This window comes from Rhinatrema bivittatum, chromosome 4 (assembly GCF_901001135.1).
Source record: "Rhinatrema bivittatum chromosome 4, aRhiBiv1.1, whole genome shotgun sequence".
Classification (NCBI taxonomy): domain Eukaryota; kingdom Metazoa; phylum Chordata; class Amphibia; order Gymnophiona; family Rhinatrematidae; genus Rhinatrema; species Rhinatrema bivittatum.
Genome location: NC_042618.1, coordinates 49145874 through 49172598, shown reverse-complemented (window position 1 = coordinate 49172598; position 26725 = coordinate 49145874). Strand labels below are relative to the sequence as shown.

The following is a 26725-nucleotide window of genomic DNA, read 5'->3' as shown; positions in this document are numbered from 1 at the left end:
TGTCATCAGGATGAATCAAAATTCGAAACCAAACCAGGGCATGGTCTAAGATCAGTATCCTTTCAATACCAGCATCAAGAGTCCTAGAAAAAACATCGGGTCCTATTAAAAAGTAGCAGGATTTTAGTTTGCTAAACCACCGAATTTATCCCACAGACATTCCAGGAAATAAATTTAACTTCCTGTCCCCGCATTTAACCAAAGTCCCCCCCCCCCCCAAACTGAAACCTTGAATATAATGTACATTGAAAAAGGCAGAGACCTTCCCAACACAGGTCCCCACCTTACACCCTGATGTCTCACTCCCAGGGGAACACCTGACGTAAAGGAGAAAATTAGTACTTGGGTTGACTCAGAAATGACATATGTGTTAAAAGTAAGGAACACCATCCTCCCATCTTCCCATCTTCCCATCCCCAATAACCCCTAGTAACCTAAAAAAATCTCGAAATAAACCAAAGGAGATCACTGATTGTGCAATCAACTCTACTTCCACCCTCCTCCCATCCACATCAGTAAGGAACAAGAGGAGAATACCACCTCAAGACAGCAGATTAATGAAGCAGAAAGCCGAAAGTCTCAAAAACAAAAATAATGACATCCAAAGAGTCCTGGAGAAGAAACCGGTGAAGATAATGAGAGCCAAGCAACAGGAAATTGGTTCAGCTTCAAGTCCCATTAGCCAACTGTGAGAGACCTGAAGAATGCTTCGCTGACCACTCAGCAACGAACGCTTGAGCGTCCAAAATCTGAGTAAACCAACAAACTCCCGATGGCACTGCAATTCGCAATTTTGCCGGGTAAATCAAAGCTGCACAAAGACCCATTCCATATAGTTGAGAACACAATGGACTGAAAGCACGGCACTGGGCGGAGAGTTCCACGGAGTAATCCTGGAAGACGAAAATCTTCCGGTTATCATAGCTCAACTGCTTTCCTGATCGAATCGCTTGCAAAATCTCAGTTTTCTGCACAAAGTTAAGCAGTTTACTGATGACCACTCAAGGTTTCTCCAAGGGAGGTCTTTTAGGGTCCAGGCAGTCAGCCTTCACAATCTGCAACTTCCCATGCTTCTCCGACAAGTGCAACTCCATGGTGATCCAGGACTCCAAGAAAGACTGCAGCTCTTGTCATTTAGCATTTCAGGTAACCCAATAAAGCGGAGGCTATCCTGCCTAGAACGATTCTCCAAATCATCTAGTTTTTCTGCCTGTTTTTTAATGGTAGCTTGCAAGGAGGAATCTTGGAATGGGCCGTGAGAAGGCCATCTTGGGTATCCGAAATTCACTGCTCCGCATCTGCGAAACACCATCGCGACCGAAACTTCCTCTAATTTGTCAAAATTGTTCACAGTTCGGGTTCCAAAGCTGTTAGCATGGCAGATTTCAATTCCGCTACCACCGCTGCCAATGGAGCCGGTAAAAGCTCAGACCTTGTGGCCTCCTCTGCCATGTAGGTGTCAAGCGCCTTCAGTCTTTCTTTGTCTTTCTCTTGTTCACATATCGGCCTCAGCTTTCCCTCCAACTCATGTGAGAAAAGTTAACCACAGTCCTGGAGGCAATTGAGATGAAATTTGCCCTTAGATGGGGGTGGATAAAGTGAAGAGAAAGCCGAGAGGGGAAATCACATCTTGTTCCCCTCACTGCACCACATGATTGAACTTGTTCTTCCTTTTTTAAAGATTCTTTCATCCTTATTCTCTGATCTTTCTGGGGAACTTCTCTTGGGGAAAAGTTAGTGGGCTCAAGTTCTCTACTCTGAAATCCCAGTGGGGAAGGAGGATCAAGAAACCTGCTCACTCTTCTTAAGTCCAAAAAAATAATTTAAAGCTTAAACTGGATATCTCCTCTGCCTTCACTCTCTCGCAGCAGGATCCATCACTGGTGCTTGCCCACATAGGGTTTAGAGTAGCCTCACAGGTATTTGGTCCCCTGGTGAGAGCCCTTTTGCTCTTAAAGGGTATCAGATTTAAAAGTCTATCTCTCTGTAAATTATAAGAAGGACCCACAAGCAGGGTGTACCCTTGGAGGTATCACTTCTAAAATAAATTCCTTAGAGTGAAGCTGGGAGGCCCCACCAGAGTGTAGAAAACAATACATCTTTACTCCTTGACTGCTTCCTCAAATTGAACCCACAGGGTATTAAAATGGCTGGGCTAAATAGTCTTATGCATCCAGTCCAGACTGTCCAAGTGGGTTGGACAGAGGGGTATGGATGGCTCTTTACAAATTGTGTTAAATTACAGGTACAGTGATATCTGGTGGCCAAGCCACGAGGGTCTGCCAAGTAAGGGAAGAACTGTGATTAGATCATTGCATAGTTGCACTAGAAATAATCAAACTTTTGATAAATAAACGTTATTTAAAATGAAGTAACATGCAGCTGCTTCATATATATGTTGGTGCTGCATGGTGTGTAATATAAGATGAGGTTTAACCCAGAGCATTCAAATTGTCTGTTAACCGGTGCGTAGAAAAGAGAATTGTAACTAAGCCTAACTTGTGACTAATGTGAACAGGTGAAATTCAAACAGTGCTGTGTATATAAAGCAATAGAGGAGCGCTTGGCAACTATTTACATGCTATTAATAATTATCAATCCCCACTTCAGTCATGTCGTTAAGGACCAGTCGTGTGCTCCTATTGAAACTCACCGTCATACTTTTGGGTTCGAATTACATTGCACTTCAATAATAACAATGAATGGTCCCCCCCCCCATTTGAGTCTCTGCCACTATAAATAATGGAATACTGGAAAGTCTTGTTTGTTTATTGATTTATTTATTTAAACAGGTGCAGGTTTGCCATATGAAATTTAATTTTGGAAGGTAGCCACAAGATACAGTAACAATACAATTGGATATGTCAGGGTAGCAGTAGGGCAAAGTTATAAAAATTCTGGTCAAGCCATATTACAAGAACTCAGTGTCAAATAGTTCTATATAGTGATTTGCACCATCATGCCCGATTTATAAACCTCCCTCCTAATTTCGCAGAATAGAATCTTGAATTTATCTAGTTCGAACTGCCTCATGCGATTTTTTTATGATACGTATCCAGTATATTCATTCTATTTCATTTATCTGTGTGTCTTTACATTCATTCTTTATTTACTACTTACTGCTACTTACCTCTATAGCCCTACTCAACAACATGTACTGTGCTGCACAAAAACACATAAGAGCAGTCCCTTCTAAGTATTGCTTACAATCTAATCAAGACAAACAGAGCAAAATTGTGAATTTCATTTCTTAAGAAAATAGTTAAAATTAATAAGGCTGGGAGTGGGATAATCAGGGGTTAAGATTTAAAAGCAGCCTCAAAAAGGCGGGCCTTTTAAACTGGTTTTGAACAAGACCAGAGAAGGAAGCATTACCTACCAATTCAGGAAGTTAATTTCAAGCCTGCTGTGTAGCAAGGTGGATCAGCAGGAAGTTGAGAAGGGCCTAGATAAGAATGATTTGCCTGGTGAGTAAGTTCAGGAGAGGTAAGAGAGGAGCTGCAGAGTGAAGGCTGCTTTAGGTGAGTAAGAAGAGCATGAACTGTATGCGGAAATAGAAAGGGAGCCAGTATCACTCAGCTGTTTTAAGGTAATATCACTTACTGTATATACTTGCGTATAAGTCGAAAAATTTTTACCTCCAAAAACTAGTCCTTAAAATTGTGGTCGCCTTATCCAAGGATCAATCCACACAATGCCGGTATTATAATTTAAGATGCATGAGTGAATCGCTCACGCACTCCTCCTCCCGAATTCTTAACGCAACCGTTGCTCTGAGGACAGTGATGGCATTTGCAGTTGCGCAGGGACGTCCTCCCCCCCCCCAAGCCAGGGTCTGATTGGCGCACTTAGAACCACGTGGTTCAAAGCGTGCCACTGGGACCCCATGGAAGAGGATTTAGGACGTGCCTGACGAACTGCAAGTTCGTCATCGTCTTCATAGCAGCAGCGAGCGTTCGAGTTAAGGGATCCGGAGGAGTTGTGGGGGAGAAGCTGTCCTACCGCTACACTGGGAGACTACGGGGGAGGAGGAAAGGCGTTCCTGAGCAAATGCAAGTGCCGTCATTGTAAAGATAGCAGCGGATGAGTTAAGGAATCAAGAGGGAGAGAAGAATTCAAACAAGAGGGGCAGCCATGGGGGAGGGAAGGAAGAATTCATACAGCAGGGACATTTTCCTAAGTTGTTAAATGATAATGTTTCTTATGAGACACTTTAGTGTGCTTTTAAAAAATAAATAAAAGGGATTTTCTTAAGTTATCGGTTTGTTTCTTAGTATGATTTCACCATTTTATAAGTCCTCGACTTATCCATGGGTGACAGATAATTCTTGATTTTGGACCCCCAAAAATACCCTCGACTTATACATGAGATCAACTTACACATGAGTATATATGGTATGTATTTATTTTTGTAAATGTGCCCACATATTTTAAATTTGTATCAGTTGCTTTTTGCTACTTATCCTTTGATAATTTTGCTGTCTTTTCCAGTTTTAGGTGGGCTCCGTTTGTGTACCCTATAAAAATAGCAGATATTATCCCATTTTTATGTTCAGGGTTCCATGTAACTCTATTCATCTTCATTTTTTCATTTGCTGCTGTGGTCTGTTTCTTGCCAAACTGAGTCCATGAACAAGTTCACCATGGCCTATAACTGTACCAGGAATATTGTCTTCACCTGAAGATGCTACATTATCACCACCATCATTAGCCTTGGAGTAGGCACCTTTTTATCCTGGGCAATGTGCAGCTTGTATGAATTTTTCATGCTTCTTTTCATATCAGTACTAGTGGTTGCCTTGCTGATATTCCAGTTCAGCGTTCATAAAGACCTAAATACTGAGAGGATAATTTTGAAACATGTGCACAAGCCCATACGCATGTGTACATAGGCACACACAATTTTACTATAGTATTTTACAATGTGCCTGCTTCACACGTGTGCATATTATAAAACACACACAGTTTCTACAAAACATGTGCACGTATGTAGTCCTATGCGCAAATACATGCGATGCACTGAAATCACATATTTCATTGCATTGAATGCATGTACCTTATCCGCCTATTTTAAATATATAAGCGTACACAATTTATGCACAAAAACAAATGAAGACTTACTTCCATAAGTCCCATTTTGCATGCGTAACTCAGCCAATTTTATAACAAACGTGTCAAGGGAATAACCAGTTTTATCAATTAGTCCACCAGAACTCCCAATCCTTATCCAGGCCAACGAGACCCTCCTGGTTCTTCAGCCTCAATTCTCCCCAGTATACCCAGACCTCCTACCCAGTCAGTAGTACACAATAAATACATTTATTTCACTTATGCCAGATAATTAGCAAGTGTAAAAATATGCGAGTAAGTTGGAAAAGGTACACGCATAAGTCTCTTTTAAAATAGAAGTTACGCGCACCCGTGATGGCCAAGTCGTGGAATGCTTCGTTTTTACACGTGTATATTCATTAGGGATGTGCAATCATTTCATTGAAATTGCCTAATTCGGAATGGCTCGGGAGAACCAAAAAACGATTACATTTTTTCCAAAATTTTGGAAAAAATTCATTTTTGAGTTAGTGCACGCTAACTCTGCCAGGTTAGTGCACTTTATCGGGAGTTAGCGCGCACTAACGAGAGTTAGCGTGATTTACCTGAAAATCGGGGCCCCCGGAAAAAAAAAAACCCCGAACCACGGGAAAAATGAAATTCCCACGGGGTCCCCCGAAATGAAGCCCGACACGAAATTTTTACCCGAAGCACATCTCTATTCATGTGTGAAACTGAATATATGAGTGCACTTCAGCTTTTATAAAATACAGAATATGCGTGTAGTGTCTGTTTACACACGTATATGCTAATTTTTGCATACATAACACCTAAAATTCGCCTGTAAGGTTTTATTACTCTCCAGTATTGACATGTTCAGGAAGGATTTCAACAGTAGGGTCTTTGTCTTGGTTCTATGTGATATCTCTGTGGCTTTTTGACACAATAAACCATCAAACCTTTCTTTACAGATTAGGTGAATATGGTATTTCTGCACTGTGCTTAATTGGTTCAGTTCTTATCTATCAAACAGAACCCACAGAATTACCATTGGCTCTAATAGCTCTGATTGATGGATCATAACATCTGGAGTCTCCCAGGGCTCGGCCTTATCAGCCACACTTTTGGATATTTACATAGCTCTTCTTTGTAAACTTTTGACTGGGCTCTCGGTGGGATACTGTATTTATGCAGACGATATTCAGTTTTTCACTCCCATGTCTTCATCCTGGTCCACCACCTTTGAGCTAGTTTCCATATGGCTTTCTGCTGTCAGTAGATGACTAAAGCATAATGGCTTAGTTCTAAAACTGAGTAAAATGAAAGTAAAGATTTTGCAGAGATCAGGTAAGACCAAGATTTCTCTTGCTACAATTCTTCCTTTTTTTTTAAGTTTGAGAACTTGGAGATTCCAAAGGTTACACAGGTGAAATGTTTAGGTATCCTCCTTGACAGGGCCAGCGGAAGCACTAGGTGAGCTAGGCCTGGGCTTAGGGCGCCGACCATTAGGGAGTGCGAGCCATGTGGGGGCCGCAGCAAAGAGGAGTGGAGATTCAGATATCCACTCCTTTTTGCTGCCGCCGTTCATGGCCCAAAAAACTGAGAGGAAGGAGTTGGGACTGCGACCAGGGGGCGGGGAGTGTGTTGGCGCAATTGGGAATGGGTGCGATCGGGGGGAGCACGACTGAGGGGGGGTGGCGGTGCAAGGCAGAAAGTGCCGAGAGCCCCTAATCCCCTTGCACCGGCCCTGCTCCTTGATAGTGAGCTCTCGATGTCATCTCGAACTTTGGCAGTGATCAAAGCAAGGTATTACAAATTATGCCTACTACGGCCATTAAGAAATTTATTTTAGGACTTTTGTTCAATAGTCCAGGCTAGGATTCTTCCTAGCCTGCACTACTATAATGCCTTGTATATTGGTCTGCCCACATTTGCATCGTGGGCTCTCCAGTTATTACAGAACTCTGCCGCACGTTTAATTTCTGGATTAAATAAGAGAGTTCATATTTTGCCAACTTTACAAGTTACACTGGCTGCCAGTTAGTGCAAAAAATGCTGTTGAAAGCTGCATGTTTAATTCATAAAATAACTGGTTCTGAAGCATTACTATGGATGAATTCCATGTTAGGATTCATAATCTGTCAAGGACATTGAGATCATCCCAGAGAGGACTCATGGAGGTCCCATCAGTACATGAAGCGTGCCTCTCTGAGACCTGAGAAAGGTCCTTTTCAATAGCTGACCCATCTATGTGGAACTCTTTGCCAGAGCCAATTCGGTTAACAACTTGTACGAAGTTGTTCAAAAATTTGTTGAAAACTTTTCTATTCCAATTGACTTTTGCAGATAATGTTTGAGATTCTGATTATCTAGGTGACTTGCTGGAGTTATGATTTATATATTTTTATAGTTTTTTTTGTCCTTTGCCTAATTTAGGTTTGTTCTTAATCTGTGTATGTATGTTCTTGTTCTGCAAGCCATTTAGAGCTTTTGTTATTGTGCAGCCTAGAAATATTTTAAATAAATAAATAAAAAAAATAAATACTGCAAAGATACTGAGACAGACTTGGCAAGAGAAATATTCAGTTATTCTCCTACCCAGCTCAGATCTCACTAGTGCTTCCTCAAAGGTGCACGTATATGCAGCCTGGTAACCTTCCTCCAGCAGCCGCACACCTGGCTGCACAGGGCCGAGAAGAGGAGCAATGGGAGCCTGTCCTGTGGTTGATGACTGCCCCCATAGTGTCTATGCTGGCACTTTGAGCAGGCCCTCCGCCATTCTTCAGTCGTGAATGATAGCAGATGAAGGCCAAAATGGTCCATCCAGTCTGCCCAGCAGGGGTTTAGGCTACAACTGAGGGAGGTAAATGCTGGGAAGAAGGGGATGGCAGAGGACAAATTCTGAAGAGGGAAAGAGGCAGGGAAGAAATGCTGGGGAGAAGGAAAGAGGAGAGAAATGCTGGGGGTAGGGCAGGAAACAGGGAAAAATACTAGGGGGGGGGAGAAAAGGGGGCGAGGCAGGGGAGAAGTGCTGGGGCAGGAAGAGGGGGAGAGATAGGGCAGAAATACTGGTTCAGGGAGGGGGAAAAGGCAGGGGAGAAATCTGGGGCAAGGAGGGTGGATGAGGCAATCCTGGGAAAGGGGGGAAGTGGCAGGGGCAGATGCTGCAGAAGGAGAAGAGGCGGGGGCTTAAATGCTGGGAAAGGGAAGGGGGAAGAGATGGGGGCAAATGCTAGGGGAGGAGAAGAGGCAAGGGGAAAATTCTCAGGAAGGGGGTGGGGGGAAGAGGCGAGGGAACAGCTGATGGGGAGAGGCAGGGGGAAGTGACAGAGGATCAGCGCCTTGGAGTAGAGGAAGGGGAAATGAAGCAGGGGCCCAAATGCTGGAAGAGAATGGGGGGAAAGAATTAGAGGGGGAGAAATGCTGGGGAGGGGGAGGAGGAAAGAGGTGCAGAGGAAATGCAGAGGAAGGGAGAAGAAGCGGGGAGTAGATGGTAGAGAAGACAGAAATGGAGGATTAGTAAAGACCCAGGTGGAAGAAATGCAGGGGCACAGCAAAGGGGGAATCATAGGGATAATATGGATATGGGAGAAACAGGAGGAGGTGGCAGAGAGGCTGGAGAGCAAAGCAATGGCAGGTAAGGAGAGGGGGAAGATGGAGTGACGGGACAGGTGAGGGAGCTGAAAGGTGTGAGAGCGAGAAGAGAAGGCAGTGAAGGGAACAGAAGGGAGAAACAGCTGGAGCCTCTGCTGGCAGCAGTGGGAAAGGGGAAACAGTGTGGTAGAAACAGCTCATGATGCCGGTGGGGCGGAGATCGGGGATGGACACCAGACCCCCTCCCTCGCCTGGCAAACGTTACACACATAACAGCAGTGCAGGCCTGCACCGTGCAGCTCCCCGGGAAAAATTAGAAGGAGCGTTGCAGATCACAGCTCTGTTTAGTTCAGCCAAAGTAATCAGATGATGGAAACAGGGCTTCAGAAAGATTTTGGCCTATCCAGCATGTTGATCAGTATTGTGAAAGTTGAAAAAAAAAATGCTGATACAGTCAACTTGCCTTGCCAGATGTTAAAGAATGGTTCATTTGTCAAAACGATATATTTGATTTTAGTGCCTTGTTGTTACTATTCTTTTTTTTTTTTTTTTACAGAATGGCACTAAGAAGTTCTGGGATTTGATGAGAACGCATGACAGGTACTGTAAACCTACTTGTATAAAGTCATGTGTTTATATTCCTGTTAGAATCTATTTCATGCAGCATTTTCTTCATCAGTGCCACAGTGCATGTAGTAGGTCCCACATTTTCAATTGCGTTTTATATAAGGATTATCTATGTTTGTTTTTGTCAGTACAAGGAAATCCGAAGCTGCATACAAAAGAGTTTTCCTATTACCCTCTAAATGTGATCAAGAGGTCCATATTCAATTGCTGGCTGGCTAGAAAAGTTAGCTGCTGAATATACCTGGCTATTTTACAGTTAGGATGCCCAAAAGTTATCTGGCTATGTTAGCCAGATACTGCTGAAAATCTGTAATGATCTGGATAACTGGCCCTGACCCCCAGCTAGCCAGATAACTTTTAAATCAGATAACACATTATCTGGCTATCTTGGGGCTGGTTAGCAAATGGGATTTTCAAATTCCACCATTTGTCCAGCTAAATCCAAACTTAGCCAGACAAATGATGCTGAATTTCAGCCTCCTGAACACTTACCAGGTAGGATTGTATTCTGCAATTATTGTATACAGGACAATTTTCCAAAGTATTTAGCTGGGTATTTAAGAAGTTACATGTTATTTAATTAAGATGTTACCCAGATAGAGAGTCCATCAAGCTAGGTTGAGAGAACTTTGCACAAATCTCATCTTTGGGTGAGTTTCCTCACTCCGAAGGTCATCAAATCTTCACAAGAGAGCACTGTGCTGTTTGTACGTCTCATTTTGAATGTCAAAGTGGCCCCTAACCCCTACACTAATACCTAAACCTTGAGTTACTAGGTGGGCTTCCCATAGAGATATAAATACCTATCTAGCATGAGGACATTATGGCTAGTCTCTCTCTCTCTCTCTCTTTCTCTCTCTCTCTCTCTCCCTCCCTCCCCCCCCTCCCCCCCCCCTTAAACATGGTCCCCCCAGTGGTTGTATGTATGAAATACATCAATTCTGGCACTTACCCTAAAGTGCAAAAAAGTTATTGCAATTTGCACTAAGATAGGGCTTTGCATAGGTATTAGCGCAGATTGTAATAAACTGCCTATTATTTATTTATTTAAAAACTTTTATATACCGGTATTAGTAAGCATACATCATACCGGTTCACATTGTAACTTAAAGGCTGAAAATACAATCAACAGGGAGGGCGAACATGGAGGAGTATACATAGAGCAGAAGGCAAAGAATTAAAGCATTAAGACTGTAACAGGCTATTTACAGGACTATATACAAGGCTTAGGCAAGTTACTTACAGGAGTCAATGTACAGAGTGGTTCAATTGAGGTAGGGGCTGGTGAGAGAAAGGGGAGGGGGGAGGAGGGGTGAAGATTAATCAGGGTAGGCTTGTCGGAAGAGCCATGTTTTAAGTTTTTTTCTGAACTTGGCGTAACATGGCTCCAGCCTGAGCGTGGTAGGGAGGGCATTCCATTGTTTAGGGCCTGCAGTGGATAATGCACGATCCCTAGTAGAGGAGAGGTGGGCTTTTTTTAAAGGGAGAATGGAGAGGGTGCCTTTGTTGACAGTTTGTGTGGGTCGTTCGGTGCGTATAGGACAAAAGGGTTCATCCAGCCAATTGGAATTGTGCGAGTGGATGGATTTGTGTACTATGGTTAGAATTTTGAAGAGAATTCGGGATGCGATGGGGAGCCAGTGGAGTTCTTTGAGTATAGGAGTGATGTGATCAGCTTCCGTGAGTTGGTGATGACCCTGGCCATAAAACACACCCCTTTTTATATCGCATGCAATATTTAGTGCATTTTGATAAATCTAGGCCTATGTTTGAAAGCCACTGCTTGATTCTTATTACCTTGTAAGTATCCCATAAATCTTTTTTGGATGTGGCAGCTTCCTCCTGTGTCTTTGAGTTTCCAATTTAATTTGAACCAGGCTCTGTGGACTACAGTGTCATGAACCTTCATTTGCAACAACCTGGGCATTTTTATATCTCCCTGCTAACTCTGCACAGCTATCAAGAGGCTACAAAGTACAGCTCCCTTTGGAACCTGGCTAACATGGACCCTACTAGTCTGAACACTAGGCATCCTGTTTACTAGAGGTTGGCATATGGGCTAATGTTGTTTAGCATGCATGCAAAGTAGTTTATTATGTACTAAGGCCCCAGCGTGCATTGTAAACTGGTCCCAGATGATGTAAGCATGAAACAGATGCAAATGAAGCAAGATGCAGTGGAGGTTATTGTTTAAGGAGATAGGACTGTTAGAGCAGGAGATGTGGAGTAGAGACAGAAGAGGGATAGAGGAAGAATAGAGAGGAAAGTCACCAACTTACATTTAAGCACTTTCAAAAATTTCTACATTTTATTTAAACAACAAAGGGGACACAGCAGCAATATTGAATATACCTGAGTATCAAGGTAGCTGGATAACTTTATCCGGCTAACCTTCGTGTTGATGAACTCGGATATTAGTTCCAGAAGTCATATCTCAGATTTCTGTTTTATGTGGAACACTGTTAATAGGCCAAGATGATGTAATTCTAGGGTTTCCTGCATGGGGGGGGTTGGGGGAGTCTCCTATCAAGGCCCTTCAAATTGCTCTTAGTTTTTTCCCCACATTAAAATCCTTGCATACAGCACTGATGATAACAGCATACAGGAACAATTAAGTCACTACTCCATGAAACACATGAGAGCTGATTGGTGGTTTCCAACATTTACCTTTTACTGATAAGGTGCAAAGTGATTATTTAAAGTCTTTACAGCTAAGATGGTACAATTTATTTTTAGTAAGTTTATGACTTCTTCCAGTCTTTCTCAAGTTTAGATGTTAGATCCAATTGAGTCAGTTCTTTAAGTCAATTGATTTCTTCCCTCCCATTGGATGCAGGGCAAGCTGGGTACTTCCTTCCCAATGAAAAATGCAATCTTATCTCCTACCTCCTCTTTGTCGTTTTCTTCTTTCTCTCCTTTTTACAGTATCAGAGTGATACCTCTTACTCCTCTTCTCCCACTCTTCAGTAGTTGTACATGGGCCCTAGATAGAGTCTATCTCCTCTCCTCTCTCCCCTTTCTTCTCCTTCCTCTCAGGATGGCTGGATGCCATCTTATCCTTGGATCTTGATGATCATAGATTCCTGTTTCATGAAGGAAGCCTCACCCATTTGATTGAAGAACAAAATTAGATAAGTTTAACTGAGTCCCAAGTGATTGGGCACTCCAAGCTTAAATAAAGTGATTTAAGATTAAAGGGTGGACTGGGAGGGTGGAAGAAAACTCCAAATAAAAGATCTCCATGGAGCCATAACTCAATCAATAGAAAATCAGAAGACAGCTAGGACCTGCTGCCTCTGCAAAAGGAAAGAGGGAATCCATGAAGCAAAAAGGTGATCTGGCTTTATGAATCAGAGGGACGCCTCCATTGATAGCTTCCACATTGGGGGAGGAGGCTGCAAACCCACTAAATTACTATCATGTCTCTCCTCACACCAATGGTATATTCTCAACTAACCTTAGTAGGGAGTTGACAGGAACCCTGCATTAGGACTACTGTGTCACAGCCAGAGTTACCTGGATAAGTTATTATGCTAACTGTGAATATCAGAATTAACCAGGTAATCTATCAGGCTAACTTAACTCTGGCCTGGAATGCCTCTATGTTATCTTGCTTACATTTAACCAAATAAGTGGCAGAAATATTCAAAAGTCGGTATTTCAAATCACCAGAAAGGGCCCCCCCCCCCCCCCCATGCTCCACAAATCTTTCTCAGCAAACTCTCTCCCTCCTCCGTTCCCCTCCCCGGCCAACAAATTCTGAGGAGGAACCCCCCCCCCCCCCCACACACACACACCCCATCCCAGTCTTTTGATGATTTCAAATATCCTATTTTGCCCTTTTCTTGAAAAGTAGGGGGACTCCTGCCCTAGAGGAAAGGTAAGATAGGGGAGATATGAAAGAGCATTGATATACCTCAGAGGTATCAATGCACAGGAGGTGGTTCTCTTTCAATGGGAAAGACTCTGGAATGAGGAATCATGGGATGAGGGTGAAAGAGTAGGCTGAGGAGTAATCTAAGGAAGTATTTCTTTATAGAAATTTAAATTTGAATTTTATTAAAATTGCACTTGTCCCAACACGGTTGCACTTGTCCCAACAAGGTTCGAGGCAACTTACAAGTAATGCAACATTCATAAAATTAGTACACAGACATGGAATTTTATTATGTTTAGAAGTTTTTCTAAAGACCAAGTATTTGGGACCAGCTAGTCTCTATTAAAGCAACTGAAAAAATTAACTAGCTTAATGTGGTAACAAGTGGTACGGACAAATTTAATTAAAAACCAATCTTTATTCTGCTATGGTCAAAATTTAGAACAATATTTTTTATATATAGAGACAGAAACCTCAGAACTGGTAAACCTTGTTATTTCATACAATGGTTTTTTAAAAACCAGTAGGTTCAATCACAGGTTTCTTGTTGTCTCTTTTTTTTTTTTAATATTTTTTCTAAAAAGATTTCTGATTTGTGTATATTTTATTTCACATAGTTTTACAAATACTAAATAATACTAAATAAGACTAAAATGTTATATTTTGAAATGGAATTCTCTTCCGGTTTTGTTTTATCCTTATTGGCACAGTTTGTTATCTTGTTGCTTATAAATTTTAAGCATATTCAACTAATGTGCCATAAGTCGACTTTATAATATGTTTTAATCAGGATATCTTCACCGGGAAAATTCTCTTGCTTTTTCACATCGCAATGAGTCTTATAGAAACAGTATCCGTATCAACTTGAATATATAGCCCTAATTAAAGCAGGCAAAAGAACTTTGTGCCTTGAACAAATTGACATGAATTGGAAGACTGGTTACTTTGCCTTCTACACTAAAGCACCAAAATTCTAGACTTGTTACATTGTAAAGTATTTTTAAACAAGTCTGTGCTTATAATCCCCGCCACGGTATGGCACTTAGCTTATAAACTTGTTGCGATCTCTTTCAACGCTTGAAACAAGTATGTGCCTAGAATCGCCGCCTCCTTTTAAAATTCACCTGTTAGTGAGCAATACCTGTTTATAAGCTTGCTTAAGCAAGTTTTCAGAGCCTTTGTAAATGAGTTGTGATAGTCCGTTATTTGTTCAAAGTAAAGCCATCAAGGTTTTCCAAAGTCGTGGACCTACAACAGAAAAACCTCGCTCTCTCATAATGTCCAGGTGGGCTTGTTTTATGGCGGGAACCTCCAGCAAGTTATGTCTTTCAGATGTTAATGATCAGATGGGTTTATAAACCCTCATAGGTGTGCCGTCCTAATAGCCAGAGACTCTGTGGAGAAACCTATATCTCAAGAACGTTCATTTATATAAAATACTCTCTTTAATAGGTAACCAATGCAAAGAACACAATATTGGAGTTATGTAACTTTGCATTGGGGTACCTGTTAAAATACAAGCTGTGGCATTCTGGACCAGTTGCAAAGGGGGCAGAGTACTTGCCAGAAGTCCAACATAGAGTGTCACAGTATTCTGGCCTGGGCAGTATAAGGGCCTGCAAGACTGTTTGAAAATCATGAGGCTCAAGCAAAAGCCGAAATCTTCTAACCATATGTAGCTTGAAAAATCCTTTAATTTGAGGGGTCATATTCAACCCAAAATGAACAATCACCCCCAAATTATATACTTGTTGCCTTACTGGAATACTGTGGTTATTAAAAACAAATGAACATGGAATAATATACAATGGAAATTTACTGAGGAGGATAGTTTCAGTTTTGGCAATGTTCAACATCAACTTATTCTGAAAAAGCCAGCGATTAACATATTGTAAGCATCAGTTGACCAGTTTAAATGTCTCAATCCATGTAGATGAATATGGGATAAAGAACTGAATGTCATCAGTGTAAACTCTATAGTTTATGCCGAGACAAGCAAACATTTTTCAAATTGGGGCTAAGTAAATGTTGAAAATGGTAACTGACAGTGTGGATCCTTGTGGTACTCTGTTAACCACAGCATTCCAGTTAGAGCAGGTATTCCCTGATTTGCTGAGTCCTCTAGAACAAAAAAGAAACAAATCAATTAAAAACCAACTAGAAATACCTAACGATCTCGAGCACAACAACAAAATATCATGATCAAGCGTATCAGAAGGTGAGAAGATGTCCAAAAAGGACTAAGACATACTCTTCACCACTATCAAATCCCCTAATGATGGTATTAAAGCTGTGTAATGGCCCCTTTGGGCACATTACCACTAATGCCTTGGTAATTCCTAGGTCATCTTGGTCAATTTAGGATGATAATGTGGGGAGGTGCTATTCAGTTGAAGCCCCTCCCTTTGAGGGAGCTGGAATGGATGTCTCCTCCATTGGATTTATAAGAAGCTCTCTTCTGAGAATTCTGGGGGCAGTATAGTTAATATTTGGAGTGACAGGAGGTATTTGGAGCCTTTTCCTGAGTTGGATTTTTGGGGCCTTCTCTTAGGGCTCAGGCAGACCTTGCCTGAAATCTGTGAGTTTGGTCGGGGATCTGCCCTGCCTATCCACTCCCTGGTATGTAAGGACTGTATCCCAGGTTGTGGTTGGATTTTTTTCTGAGACTTTAATTTTCAAGAATCCTGGTGAGACCCTTGGGTACTGCTGGAGGGAAGGCACAGGGAGCCCTCTCTCTGGGAGCCCCTGGCTAGGGAAGATCTACCATTCTGTATCCTCAGTGAAGACAGAGAACTGGTGGTGACCTGATATCAAGACCCTCTAGTGTTTTGCCTTTGTTTTGGGGAAAAGAATTTAGTTGAGAAGGTCAGGGAGGAAGTTCTGGCTGCCCCTGTTAAGGAATATCTGCAGCTGCTTATTCCTGAGAGGATCTCTCCCATCAGTGATTTGATAAAGGGAGAAAGAAAAGAAGAATAATCGACTAACTGTGAGTAAGAGCCATTTGAGACCATTGAGGACACCCTTCTGGAGTCTTCACCATTGGCGAGAGAGAGGATTTTGACTCTGTGTAGACGACATATTTTTACCTTTTTACCAGTTTTGGAAGGGGTTACCCTGCCCACCTGGGAACTCCGCTTAGCCAAGCCCTGGATGTTTCCCTGGCCCTGGTAACTGAGACCCATGCACAGATAGAAGGAAAGGACTGTAATTATAGCAAAATTCTGTGGTGCTAAAGGACCGAGTTATTGGTGCCAATATCCCATCTGATTTCCCATCACTAAAGACTTTTATTTTGGGCACTAAGCTAAGATCTCAAGTGTATTTCTTTGGCAAGTACAGCACGCACAGTGAAGAAAAGTACACCTCCAGGGGCAGATTGGCCTATCGGGGGATCGGGCCAATCTGCCCCTGGAGGCCTATCGGGGGATTGGGCATCCCCCGGTGGGCCGATCGCTCCAATCGGCAGACCACGTGATGTGTCCTGGGCCGGCCTGGGCGGCGAATACCCGGGCCGGTCTGACATAGTGAATCCGCCGCTGTACACCTCTCCTAGGGAAAAGAAAGCATAAAGAGTCATCCCTGCCACTCTGGGCCCAGGAAGAGAAATTCTTCTCCTCCACCAAGAAAATACTTTGATCCTGGGGGAAAGAGAGTGAAAGAGCTAGCCAGAGTGGTTCCAGCCCCGTAAAGACACAAAATACTTTGTATGGCCTCATTGGCGTGCAGCTAGCACCCAGGGATGGGGTTGTAGCTGGATAGTAATAAAGTTTCAGTGCTATGTAGCTTTTCTGAAACCAAGCTGAAAACAGTCAATAAAAGCATTGTTTCTCAATATATTCAGTTAGTTGAGTAAGAACCACTATTTTAATGGTTTTAACTACGCACGGCAAGCTAGATATTGGTCTATAGTTGGCCAACACTGTAGGATCCACGGTGGTCTTTTTAAATAAAAGACGTACTGATGCTTGCTTTCGTGAATTTGGAAGAATACTAGAAGTTAGGGATAAATTCACTATGGGCTGAATTTTAAAAGCATTGCTCACAGTAAAAGGCCTATATATGCGAGTATGTTTAACACGGATTTTAAAAGCTGCTAATTATGGAGGTCATTTTCAAAAGGAGTTACGCGCATAAATGTAACTACTATTGTAGCAATTTTCAAATCCATTTAAGTGCCCTTACATGAATAAATCCTATGGACAATTCAGTGGCACATATTGTAGCAATTTTCAAAAGCGCATTTACTCAAGTAAAGTGCATTTACTTGGGTGAAACCCAGTTTTTTCTCTAGTAAATGCTTTTTAAAATCAGGCCCTAAATGTGCACGAGCTCAAAATAAGGGGGGGGGGGGGGCAGAAAAGGGGGTGGGGAATGGACGTTCCAGGGCGGGGCCAATAGTTACTCGCATAAATCCGTATTTTAAAACTGGAAGCTGCAGTGTACGGCGACTTGTTAACCGCGTATATTTACTGCTGCTCCTGATGAGGTGTTAAGTCCGCAGAAATCTCATTTTAGGCCTAACGCAACAGGGTGGGGAGAATGCAGGCTAAAGAACCAGAGGGTCTGGATGACCTCGAGGTAGGCTGGGCAAACTGGTGGAATAACTGGAAATACTGGGAATGCCCTTCGCCCGAGCATGTTTTAAAATTCACTTACCTGCGCTTGTTAAATCAGACAAAGTCATAAGGAAGATATGCAAAGTACGTTTGCTCCAGTAACAGCTTAAAATTAGGAGCACATTTATGTGCAATTTATTTATTATATGCCAACATTCGATCTGAGATATCACATCGGTTTACATTCAGGTACTTCCCTATCCCCAGAGGGTTTACAATCTAAGTTTTTGTACCTGAGGAAATGGAGGGTAAAGTGACTTGCCCAAGGTCACAAGGAGCGACAGCAAGACTTGAACTCTGGTCTCCTGGTTCGTAGCCCACTGCTCTAACCACTAGGCTATTCCTCCTCCCAATAGGCGTATTTTAAATCATACGTGCATACTTGTGCACATGATTTAAAATTCCAGCGCATGTCCGCTCGCGAGCCCATATGCACGTGGATGGGCTCCCATGCTCATGGTTTAAAGTCTATGTGAACAATAAACTCACTCACATCTTCCCTCAAGATTTTAAATAGGGCAGTGGAACATGGATTTAGCGGGCCTGAAGATGAATTAATTTTAGCTAAGAGCTGAACAATTTCTGTTTTAGAAACTGGTTCATATCTGTCCCAGACTGATTCGGATTGAATGTCAGCTATAGATGTTGTAATGGGACAGCCAGTGAATTTTTGGCAGATATCTGATACTTTAGATGCAAAGAATACAGCAAATTCACTACAGCAGGAGGGAGAGACCATCCTCAAGGACCCCGAACTGGCTGTTCTAGAAATCAGAGCTCTTACAGCTCGAAATAAACCAGCCCTACTAGTTCCAGTAGATTGAATTTTAGAAAAGTAATATCCTTTTTTGGTTAAATCAGTCTTTTCTCAAGAGGCCATGAGCTTTTGATAGTAAATTTTTTTTTAAAAGTTGGAGGGTGCCCTTCTCCACTAATGCTTACAGTTGCTGCTTCATAACTCTTAGATCGGCTGTAAACCAGCAGGCAAATTTTTACATCTCAGCTGAATGGTCTTCATAGGTGCAATTGTATCCAAAATTTCTAAAACAGTGCAACTGCAGACTCAGTACAATCCTTTGTTAACTCAGAAAAACTTAGAATGGATTAGAGTTCCTTTGAAATCCTCAGACTCAATATATCCCCGTTTGGTAATTCGCTGTATTGCTTTAAGTTACATGAGCAAAAATTGTAAGCAAATAATGATCAGATCACAGAAATCTAAGAGATTTAATGTGGATAGATTCTTATGAAAAAAAAAAGAGCATTCATGAAGACCAAATCAAAAGTGTGACCAAATTTATACATAGAGCATTTCACCTGTCAATCTCAATCCAATCATAGCAGAAAAGAATCTGCCTGGTTGACATGAATGTTAAAATCACTTAAGACAATGGTCTGGTTTAAGTTAATTTTTAGCAAAACTAGTACTTCTATGAGGGGAGAGGCATTATAGGATAAACAGCCCGAGGGTTAATAGAATAAGTAAAAATTTGCAATAGATGATGTAACCAACATCACCTTTTAAGGAGAAATAGACTCCAAGCCAAGGTAAATTTGATTAAAACAGCTTTTCATAATGATTAACAAATTGCCACCATGTCTATTAGGATGCAGCTATGAAAAGGCTATGTAGCCTGGTGGTCAGTTCTGACCAAACAAAACTGATTCAGATTCGTACAGCCAGGTTTCTGATGATTTTCCAAAGCATTTACATGCTTAAAATATGTTGTACACATGTAAATGCACTTTCTCACAGGACAAGCAAGATGGTAGTCTTCACGTATGGGTGACATCATAGGATGGAGTCCAATCACGGAACACTTTTGTCAAAGTTTCTAGAACTTTGCCTGGCACCTACTGGGCATGCCCAGCATGGCACTAAACCTGCAGCCAGCAGGGGTCCCTCTTCAGTCTTCTTTTTTCCGCGCAGCAGTAGCCACGCGGGTTAAGGAGCTCCACAGAGATTCCTGACAGGAATTTTCCTCACGGAATTACTAAAAACTTTCATACCCCACAGGGATCCCTCCTTCAAATTTTTTGACTCTGCAGTACTCCAATAAGTTTTTACCCATTTTCGGTCGATTCCCGTCAAGTTTGGCCTTTGCGGCCTACTAGCCGTCAACTGTACTGCGGCTACATTTTTTCAAAGGCCATGGCGTCGGGGTTCCATCGGTGCCCGGACTGTACTCACACCATGTCCATAACAGACCCGCATAAAGTCTGTGTAATGTGTCTCGGGTGCGAGCATGATGTCCTGACTTGCACCAAATGTGCCTTAATGACACCAAAAGGTCGCAAGGCTAGAATGGAGAAAATGAAACTTCTCTTCCGTTCTCAAACTCCGATGCCGTCTATTGCATCGACGTCATCTGAACCAGCACCGTCCACTTTGTGCCAGTATCGGCCACCGGCCAGTGACCGTCCAGTGTCTACGACTTCTCAGCCTTTGATGACCTCTACTCCCCCTCAGGTCCAAGGGGATCGTAGAGAGAAACATCGGCATCGACACCGGAAGTCTCAGACCATCGATGAAGGAAAATCATCGACCTCTCCATCGTCCAAGCCACCATTGAAGAAACCCTGTCCAGAAAAGGCACCGACCTTTTCTGCGAGCGGGTCACCAAGGCAACCCTCAGCCGGATGGGTATTGGGAGCCGAGACTCCGCCTTTAACAGTGGTCCCTCTGGCTATGCCTCTGCCTCCTTCTTCCCTTCCGAAGCCTGGGCTGCTTGCTCCAGGTCTCCATGAAGAACTGGACCGGATGGTTCAGGAGGCCATCGATAAGGCGATGCACAGACTCCAAGGTTCCCCGGCACCGAAATCAGCGCCTGTCGCAGAACCAACCATCGATCCCATTCCAGCAACATTGACACCGCTGCTCTTGAAGATGGAAGTGCTCATAGCCGCTTTTCCACCGATGGATCCTGGATTACCGATGGCTCCGGTGCCTTCCCCGCTTTCCCTGTCATTGGGAGGGGAAACACTGTTCCACATTCCTCCGTCGGGACTCCTGCCGATGCCTCAACCATCGATGCCGATGCACCCATCGGCGCCACCGATCCATCCATTGATGCCCTCGATGCCTTCATCGGTGCCTCCAGTACTTCCCTTGATGCCTTTAGATCCTAGACCAGGACCTTCAGGAATACCATCATCCCATCCTTCTCAGGTTCCTACAGGGACAGGTACTGATCCCTATGACACCTGGACTGACGATTCATCTCAAGACACCAATGATTTACCATCGCCACCTTCTCCTACTGAAAGTAGGAAGCGTTCTCCTCCAGAGGACTTGTCCTTCATAAATTTTGAGAAGGAAATGTCTGAATTGGTTCCCTTCCAATTACAGACTGAGCAAGATGATAGGCATCAAATGATGGAGCTGTTACAATTCCTGGATGCTCCCAAGGAAATAATCTCCATCCCTATTCACCAGGTTCATTTGGATCTCCTCAAAAAGAACTGGGAACACCCTGGTTCTGTTGCTCCAGTCAACAGGAAAGCTGATACCACTTATTTGGTCTAGTCAGCCCCAGGATTCCAGAAACCTCAGCTGGATCACCAATCTGTGGTTGTAGAATCGGCCCAAAAGAGGACAAAAAGATCAAAACTCCACTCTTCCTTTCCCCCAGGAAAGGAACAGAAATTCCTGGATGCCATTGGCCGGCGTGTCTTCCAGGGATCAATGCTTATCTCCCGGATCGCCTCTTACCAGCTGTATATGACCCAGTACAACAGGGTCTTATTCAAGTAGATACAGGACTTTGCAGAGTCCCTGCCTCAGCAATTCCAGGAACAGCTTCAAGCCCTGGTACACAAGGGCTTTAAGGCAGGGAAGCATGAAATCAGATCCCCTTATGATATTTTATTTTATTTATTTATTTTTAATTTTTATATACCGGAATTCCTGTATACAATACAAATCAGTCCGGTTTACATGAAACGAAAAGATTGCCCTGGTCTGGGAGGTCAGACCGGGGTTTTTTTTTTTTTACAAAGAACATTGAACAATAACATATAATACATTGAACAATAACATATAATACAATCCTTGAACATTGAACAATAACAATAAATACTTATGCTTCCAGGGTATCTGCAACTGCTATTTCAGCAAGAAGATGGGCCTGGCTTAAGTTGTCGGACTTGTGTCCTGAGGTACAAGACAGATTATCTGATCTGCCCTGCATGGGCGACAATCTGTTTGGCGAACAGATTTAGCAGACGGTGGCGGAACTCAAGGACCATCATGAGACCCTTCGCCAGCTCTCTCTGATGTCCTCTGAGTATTCCTCCAAACAGCCTTTCAGGAAGGATACTAAAAAGTCATTCTTCCGTCCAAAGAAGTCCTATCCAACACTGTCTAGAACTCGTTCCACGAGACCTTTCCAAGAGGCCCAGTCTCATCAACTGCGGAAACAAAAGCCGCAGGTAGCTCCTCAGCCAGGCCCTGCTTCCGGCTTTTGACTTCTGCATAGAGAACAGCAGCCAGTTTCCACTGCCTCAGACACCAGTGGGAGGTCGATTGTGCCATTTCAACAACAGGTGGCACACAATCACCTCAGACCAGTGGGTCCATGCCATAATCTCTCAAGGTTATCACCTGAACTTTCTCTCCATCCCACCGGACTCCCCACCTCTACCGACGTGGAGAACATCTGACCACTCACTTCTCCTGGAGAAGGAGGTCTCCCTCCTCCTCCAGTCCAAAGCAATAGAGCCAGTGCCCTACTCCCAACAAGGCCTAGGATTCTATTCCTGGTACTTTCTAATCCCCAAAAAATCAGGCGGCGTTCATCCAATTCTGGACCTATGTGCCCTCAACAAGTACCTCCACCGAGAAAAGTTCAAGATGGTAACCTTGAGTTCCCTCCTTCCTCTTCTGCAAAAAGGAGATTGGCTCTGCTCTCTCGATCTCCAAGATGCGTATACACACATTGCGATAACTCCATCTCATCGCAGGTTCCTGAGATTTCTGGTAGGCCCCAAGCACTATCAGTACCGAGTGCTACCATTCGGCCTGGCATCTGCACCACGAGTCTTCACCAAGTGCCTCGTAGTAGTAGCAGCCTTTCTCAGGACTCAAGGTGTTCACGTCTACACCTATCTAGATGATTGGTTGATCAGGGCTCCCACTCAGCAGGCTGCTCTGTCGTCCCTATGTCTTACTTTACACACTCTGACTTTGCTAGGATTTCTCGTCAACTACGCAAAATCCTGCTTCGTCCCATCTCAAACTTTATCATTCATTGGGGCAGACTTGGACACCTTGCAGGCAAAGGCATTTCTGCCTCGACAGTGAGCTCTCACTCTCATCTCTCTCGCACACCAGCTACAGTCTCAGCAACGCACGATTGCACGCCACTTCCTCATCCTGCTAGGACACATGGCGTCCTCAGTACAGGTTACCCCAATGGCCCGCTTGGCCATGAGAGTCATGCAGTGGACTCTAAGATCACAATGGACTCAGTCCATCCAACCTCTATCAACCACTGTCCACATCACCGACTCACTTTGTCAGTCTCTAGCCTGGTGGCAAAATCAGATCAATTTCCTTCGAGGCCTTCCCTTCCAGGCTCCAGACCCTTAAATAATTCTCACCATCGATGCTTCCAACCTTGGCTGGGGAGCCCATGTCGCCAATTTGCAGACAGAAGGGACTTGGTCTCCAGAGAAGCCAAACACCAAATCAATTTCCTGGAGCTTCGAGCAATCAGATATGCTCTCAGGGTATTTCAGGATCACCTTTCCAACCAGGTCATCCTCATTCAGATGGACAACCAGGTGGCCAGGTGGTACATCAACAAAAAGGGAGGGATGGGCTCCTACCTACTGTGTCAGGAGGCTGCACAGATATGGGCGGAGGCCCTCTCCCATTCGATGTACCTCAGGGCCACCTACTTGCCGGGAATGGACAATGTGTTGGCGGACAAGCTGAGTTGCGCCTTTCAACCACACGAGCGGTCCCTCGACCCCACTGTAGCAGACTCAATATTCCAACGTTGGGGTTATCCCCAAATAGACCTCTTTGCATTACCTCAGAACCGCAAAGTAGAGAACATTTGCTCTCTCACTCGCAGCCAACCCTCTCAGCCAAGAGATACGTTCTCCCTCTCATGGACAACCCGTCTCCTGTATGCATTCCCTCCACTTACACTTCTCTTGAAAACTCTCATGAAGTTACGTCAGCAAGGAACACATGATCTTGATAGCATCTCACTGGCTTCGCCAGGTGTGGTTTCCAATTCTTCAGGACCTCTCCATTCGCAGGCACATTCCCTTGGGAAAGGACCCGCTTCTGATCACTCAGAATGACGGGTGCCTATGCCACCCCAATCTTCAGGCCTTGTCTCTGACTGCCTGGATGTTGAAAGGATAATTCTTCAGCCACTTAACCTTTCAGAGCCAGTTTCCCGTGTCCTGATTGCTTCATGGAAGCCTTCCACGAGAAAATCTTATCTTTACAATTGGAACAGGTTTACATCATGGTGTTATTCTCAATCCCTTGATCCCTTTACCTGTTCCACCACGAAGTTTCTAGACTATCTCTTGCACTTGTCAGAATCAAGTCTAAAAATTTTCTCCATCAGAATGCATGTCAGTGCGGTAGCCACCTTCCATAGAGATGTCAGGGATGTTCCTTTTTCAGTACAACCCCTCGTAACACGTTTTCTGAAGGGCTTGCTTCACCTCAAGCTTCCACTGTGCCCTCCGGCCCCTTCTTGGGACCTCAATCTGGTTTTAGGAAGGCTCATGAAACCACCATTTGAGCCTCTCCAATCCTGTGATCTTTGCTATCTCACATGGAAAGTGATTTTTCTTTTGGCAATAACATCTGCTCACAGAGTTAGTGAGTTACAGGCCCTAGTTACCTGTCCGCCTTACACTAAACGTCTGCAGGACCGGGCAGTACTCCGCACTCACCCTAAGTTCTTACCTAAGGTAGTATCGGAGTTTCACATTAATCAATCCATTATACTACCTACCTTCTTTCCCAGGCCTCACTCCAATCCAGGAGAATAGGCTCTGCATACCCTTGATTACAAACGTACTCTAGCATTCTATCTAGACCGTACAGCTGCCCACAGGAAAAGCACTCAATTGTTTTGTCTCTTTCCATTCCACCAAATTGGGGTAGCCTGTGGATAAGCAGACTCTCTCCTCCTGGTTAATGGACTGCATATCCTTTAGCTATCAGCAAGCAGGCATTCCACTTCAAGACCGTGTTAAGGCACACTCTGTGAGGGCCATGGCGACTTCAGTAGCACACCTGCGCTCGGTGCTGCTTCCTGACATTTGCAGGGCTGCTACCTGGAGTTCTCTCCATACCTTTACAGCCCATTATTGCTTAGACAAGGCTGGGAGACAAGATTCCATCTTCAGCCAATCTGTCTTGCGCAACCTTTTTACAACTTGACGTACCAACACCCTCCGCCTGCCCGTTAGGGTTCAGGATGCCCTCTACCAAATTTCTCCCCAATACTTGTGCCTATTGCACATCTTGGGTACATTTGGTGCATTTCTCGGAAATCCTCAGCTCGGTACTCACCCATATGTGAGGACTACCATCCTGCTTGTCCTGTGAGAAAGCAAATGTTGCTTACCTGTAACAGGTATTCTCACAGGACAACAGGATGTTAGTCCTCACGAAACCCGCCTGCCACCCCTCGGTGTTGGGTTCGTTTTCTAATTTTATTTTTCGGCACTTCCTGTAGCTTTAAACAAGACTGAAGAGAGACCCCTGCTGGCTGCAGGTTTAGTGCCATGCTGGGCATGCCCCGTAGGTACCAGTCAAAGTTCTAGAAACTTTGACAAAAGTGTTCCGTGATTGGGCTCCATCCTGTGATGTCACCCATATGTGAGGACTAACATCCTGCTGTCCTGTGAGAACACCTGTTACAGGTAAGCAACATTTGCTTTACCCGTGTAAGTGGAACTTTGAAAATTGCTATAAATTATGTCATTGAATTGTCCAAAGGATTTTCCCATATAAGTACACTTTATGCAGGTAAATGGCTTTTGAAAATTGCTACAACAGTAGTTAAATTTACATGTGTGAATCCTTTTGAAAATTTCCCTTACATTCTGGGGTGCAAATGCATAAAAGATCATAAACTGCTGGTAGCCTTTTTTTAATCGCTTGCACATTCAGAAGGAACAAAGATAGCGTGGAAACTGCAATTAACAAGTTAGATGACTTAAGGTTCACAGGATCCAATGAAGATGATCTTCCACGAATTACTCTTTCATTACAATTAACTAACTCACCATAGCGACCGTGCCCCATGATGGTCGATAGGCCTCACATCCAGACAAGCTGTGATCAAGTTAGCTGTGAAAATAAGAGACTAACAAGAACCACAGGGCCCTCGAGGCGCATGAAGAGACCCACAAAGGGGCAAGCTTCCTTGTATGAGTGCTGTGTGCGTGACAAAGGCACGTGCCCCTCCAGTGCTCAGCAGCTCAGGGTCACTACAGACTATTAATGGCCCCACAGAGACGATGTTGAATGGGGGGGTCGAACCACAGATCCCCCATCCACGGGAAGGAGCTACTTGATGGCTGGAGCAAAGTAGGCAAGCAAAGATCTACTGTGCAGATAATGACAAAAACGCTAGACACAGGTAAGGCAGGCTAGTTGTTAAATCCACCTCTGGCATCGCCACAGACTGTTAATGGCCCCGCAGAGATGAAATCAAAGGGGGTGGGGTCACAGACTATTTGGCTGCGGGAGGGAGCTGCTCTGTGGTTGGAGCAAAGTAGGGTGGCAAAGATCCACAGCACAGGTGATGACAAAAATACTAGAAACAGATAAAGCAGGCCAGCTGTTAAATGGTGGTAGATGCACGGAACAGTTTCCCAGTGGAGGTGGTAGAGACAAGGACAGTATCTGAATTCAAGAAAGCATTGGACAAGCTCAGGAGATCTCTGAGGGAGTAGTACAGACTGTAGAGTTGAACAG

At 43.8% G+C, this 26725-nt stretch overlaps 1 protein-coding gene across 1 annotated transcript in view; it reads left to right on the top strand.

Moving 5' to 3' along the window:
• The window catches only part of NUDT14 (nudix hydrolase 14), a 177772-nt gene that overhangs the window by 53328 nt on the left and 97719 nt on the right, over positions 1–26725 (top strand). The window contains exon 2 of the mRNA XM_029598096.1: positions 9200–9243. Within this exon, the coding sequence (XP_029453956.1) occupies positions 9200–9243 (44 nt within the window). The remainder of the gene's footprint in view (positions 1–9199; positions 9244–26725) is intronic.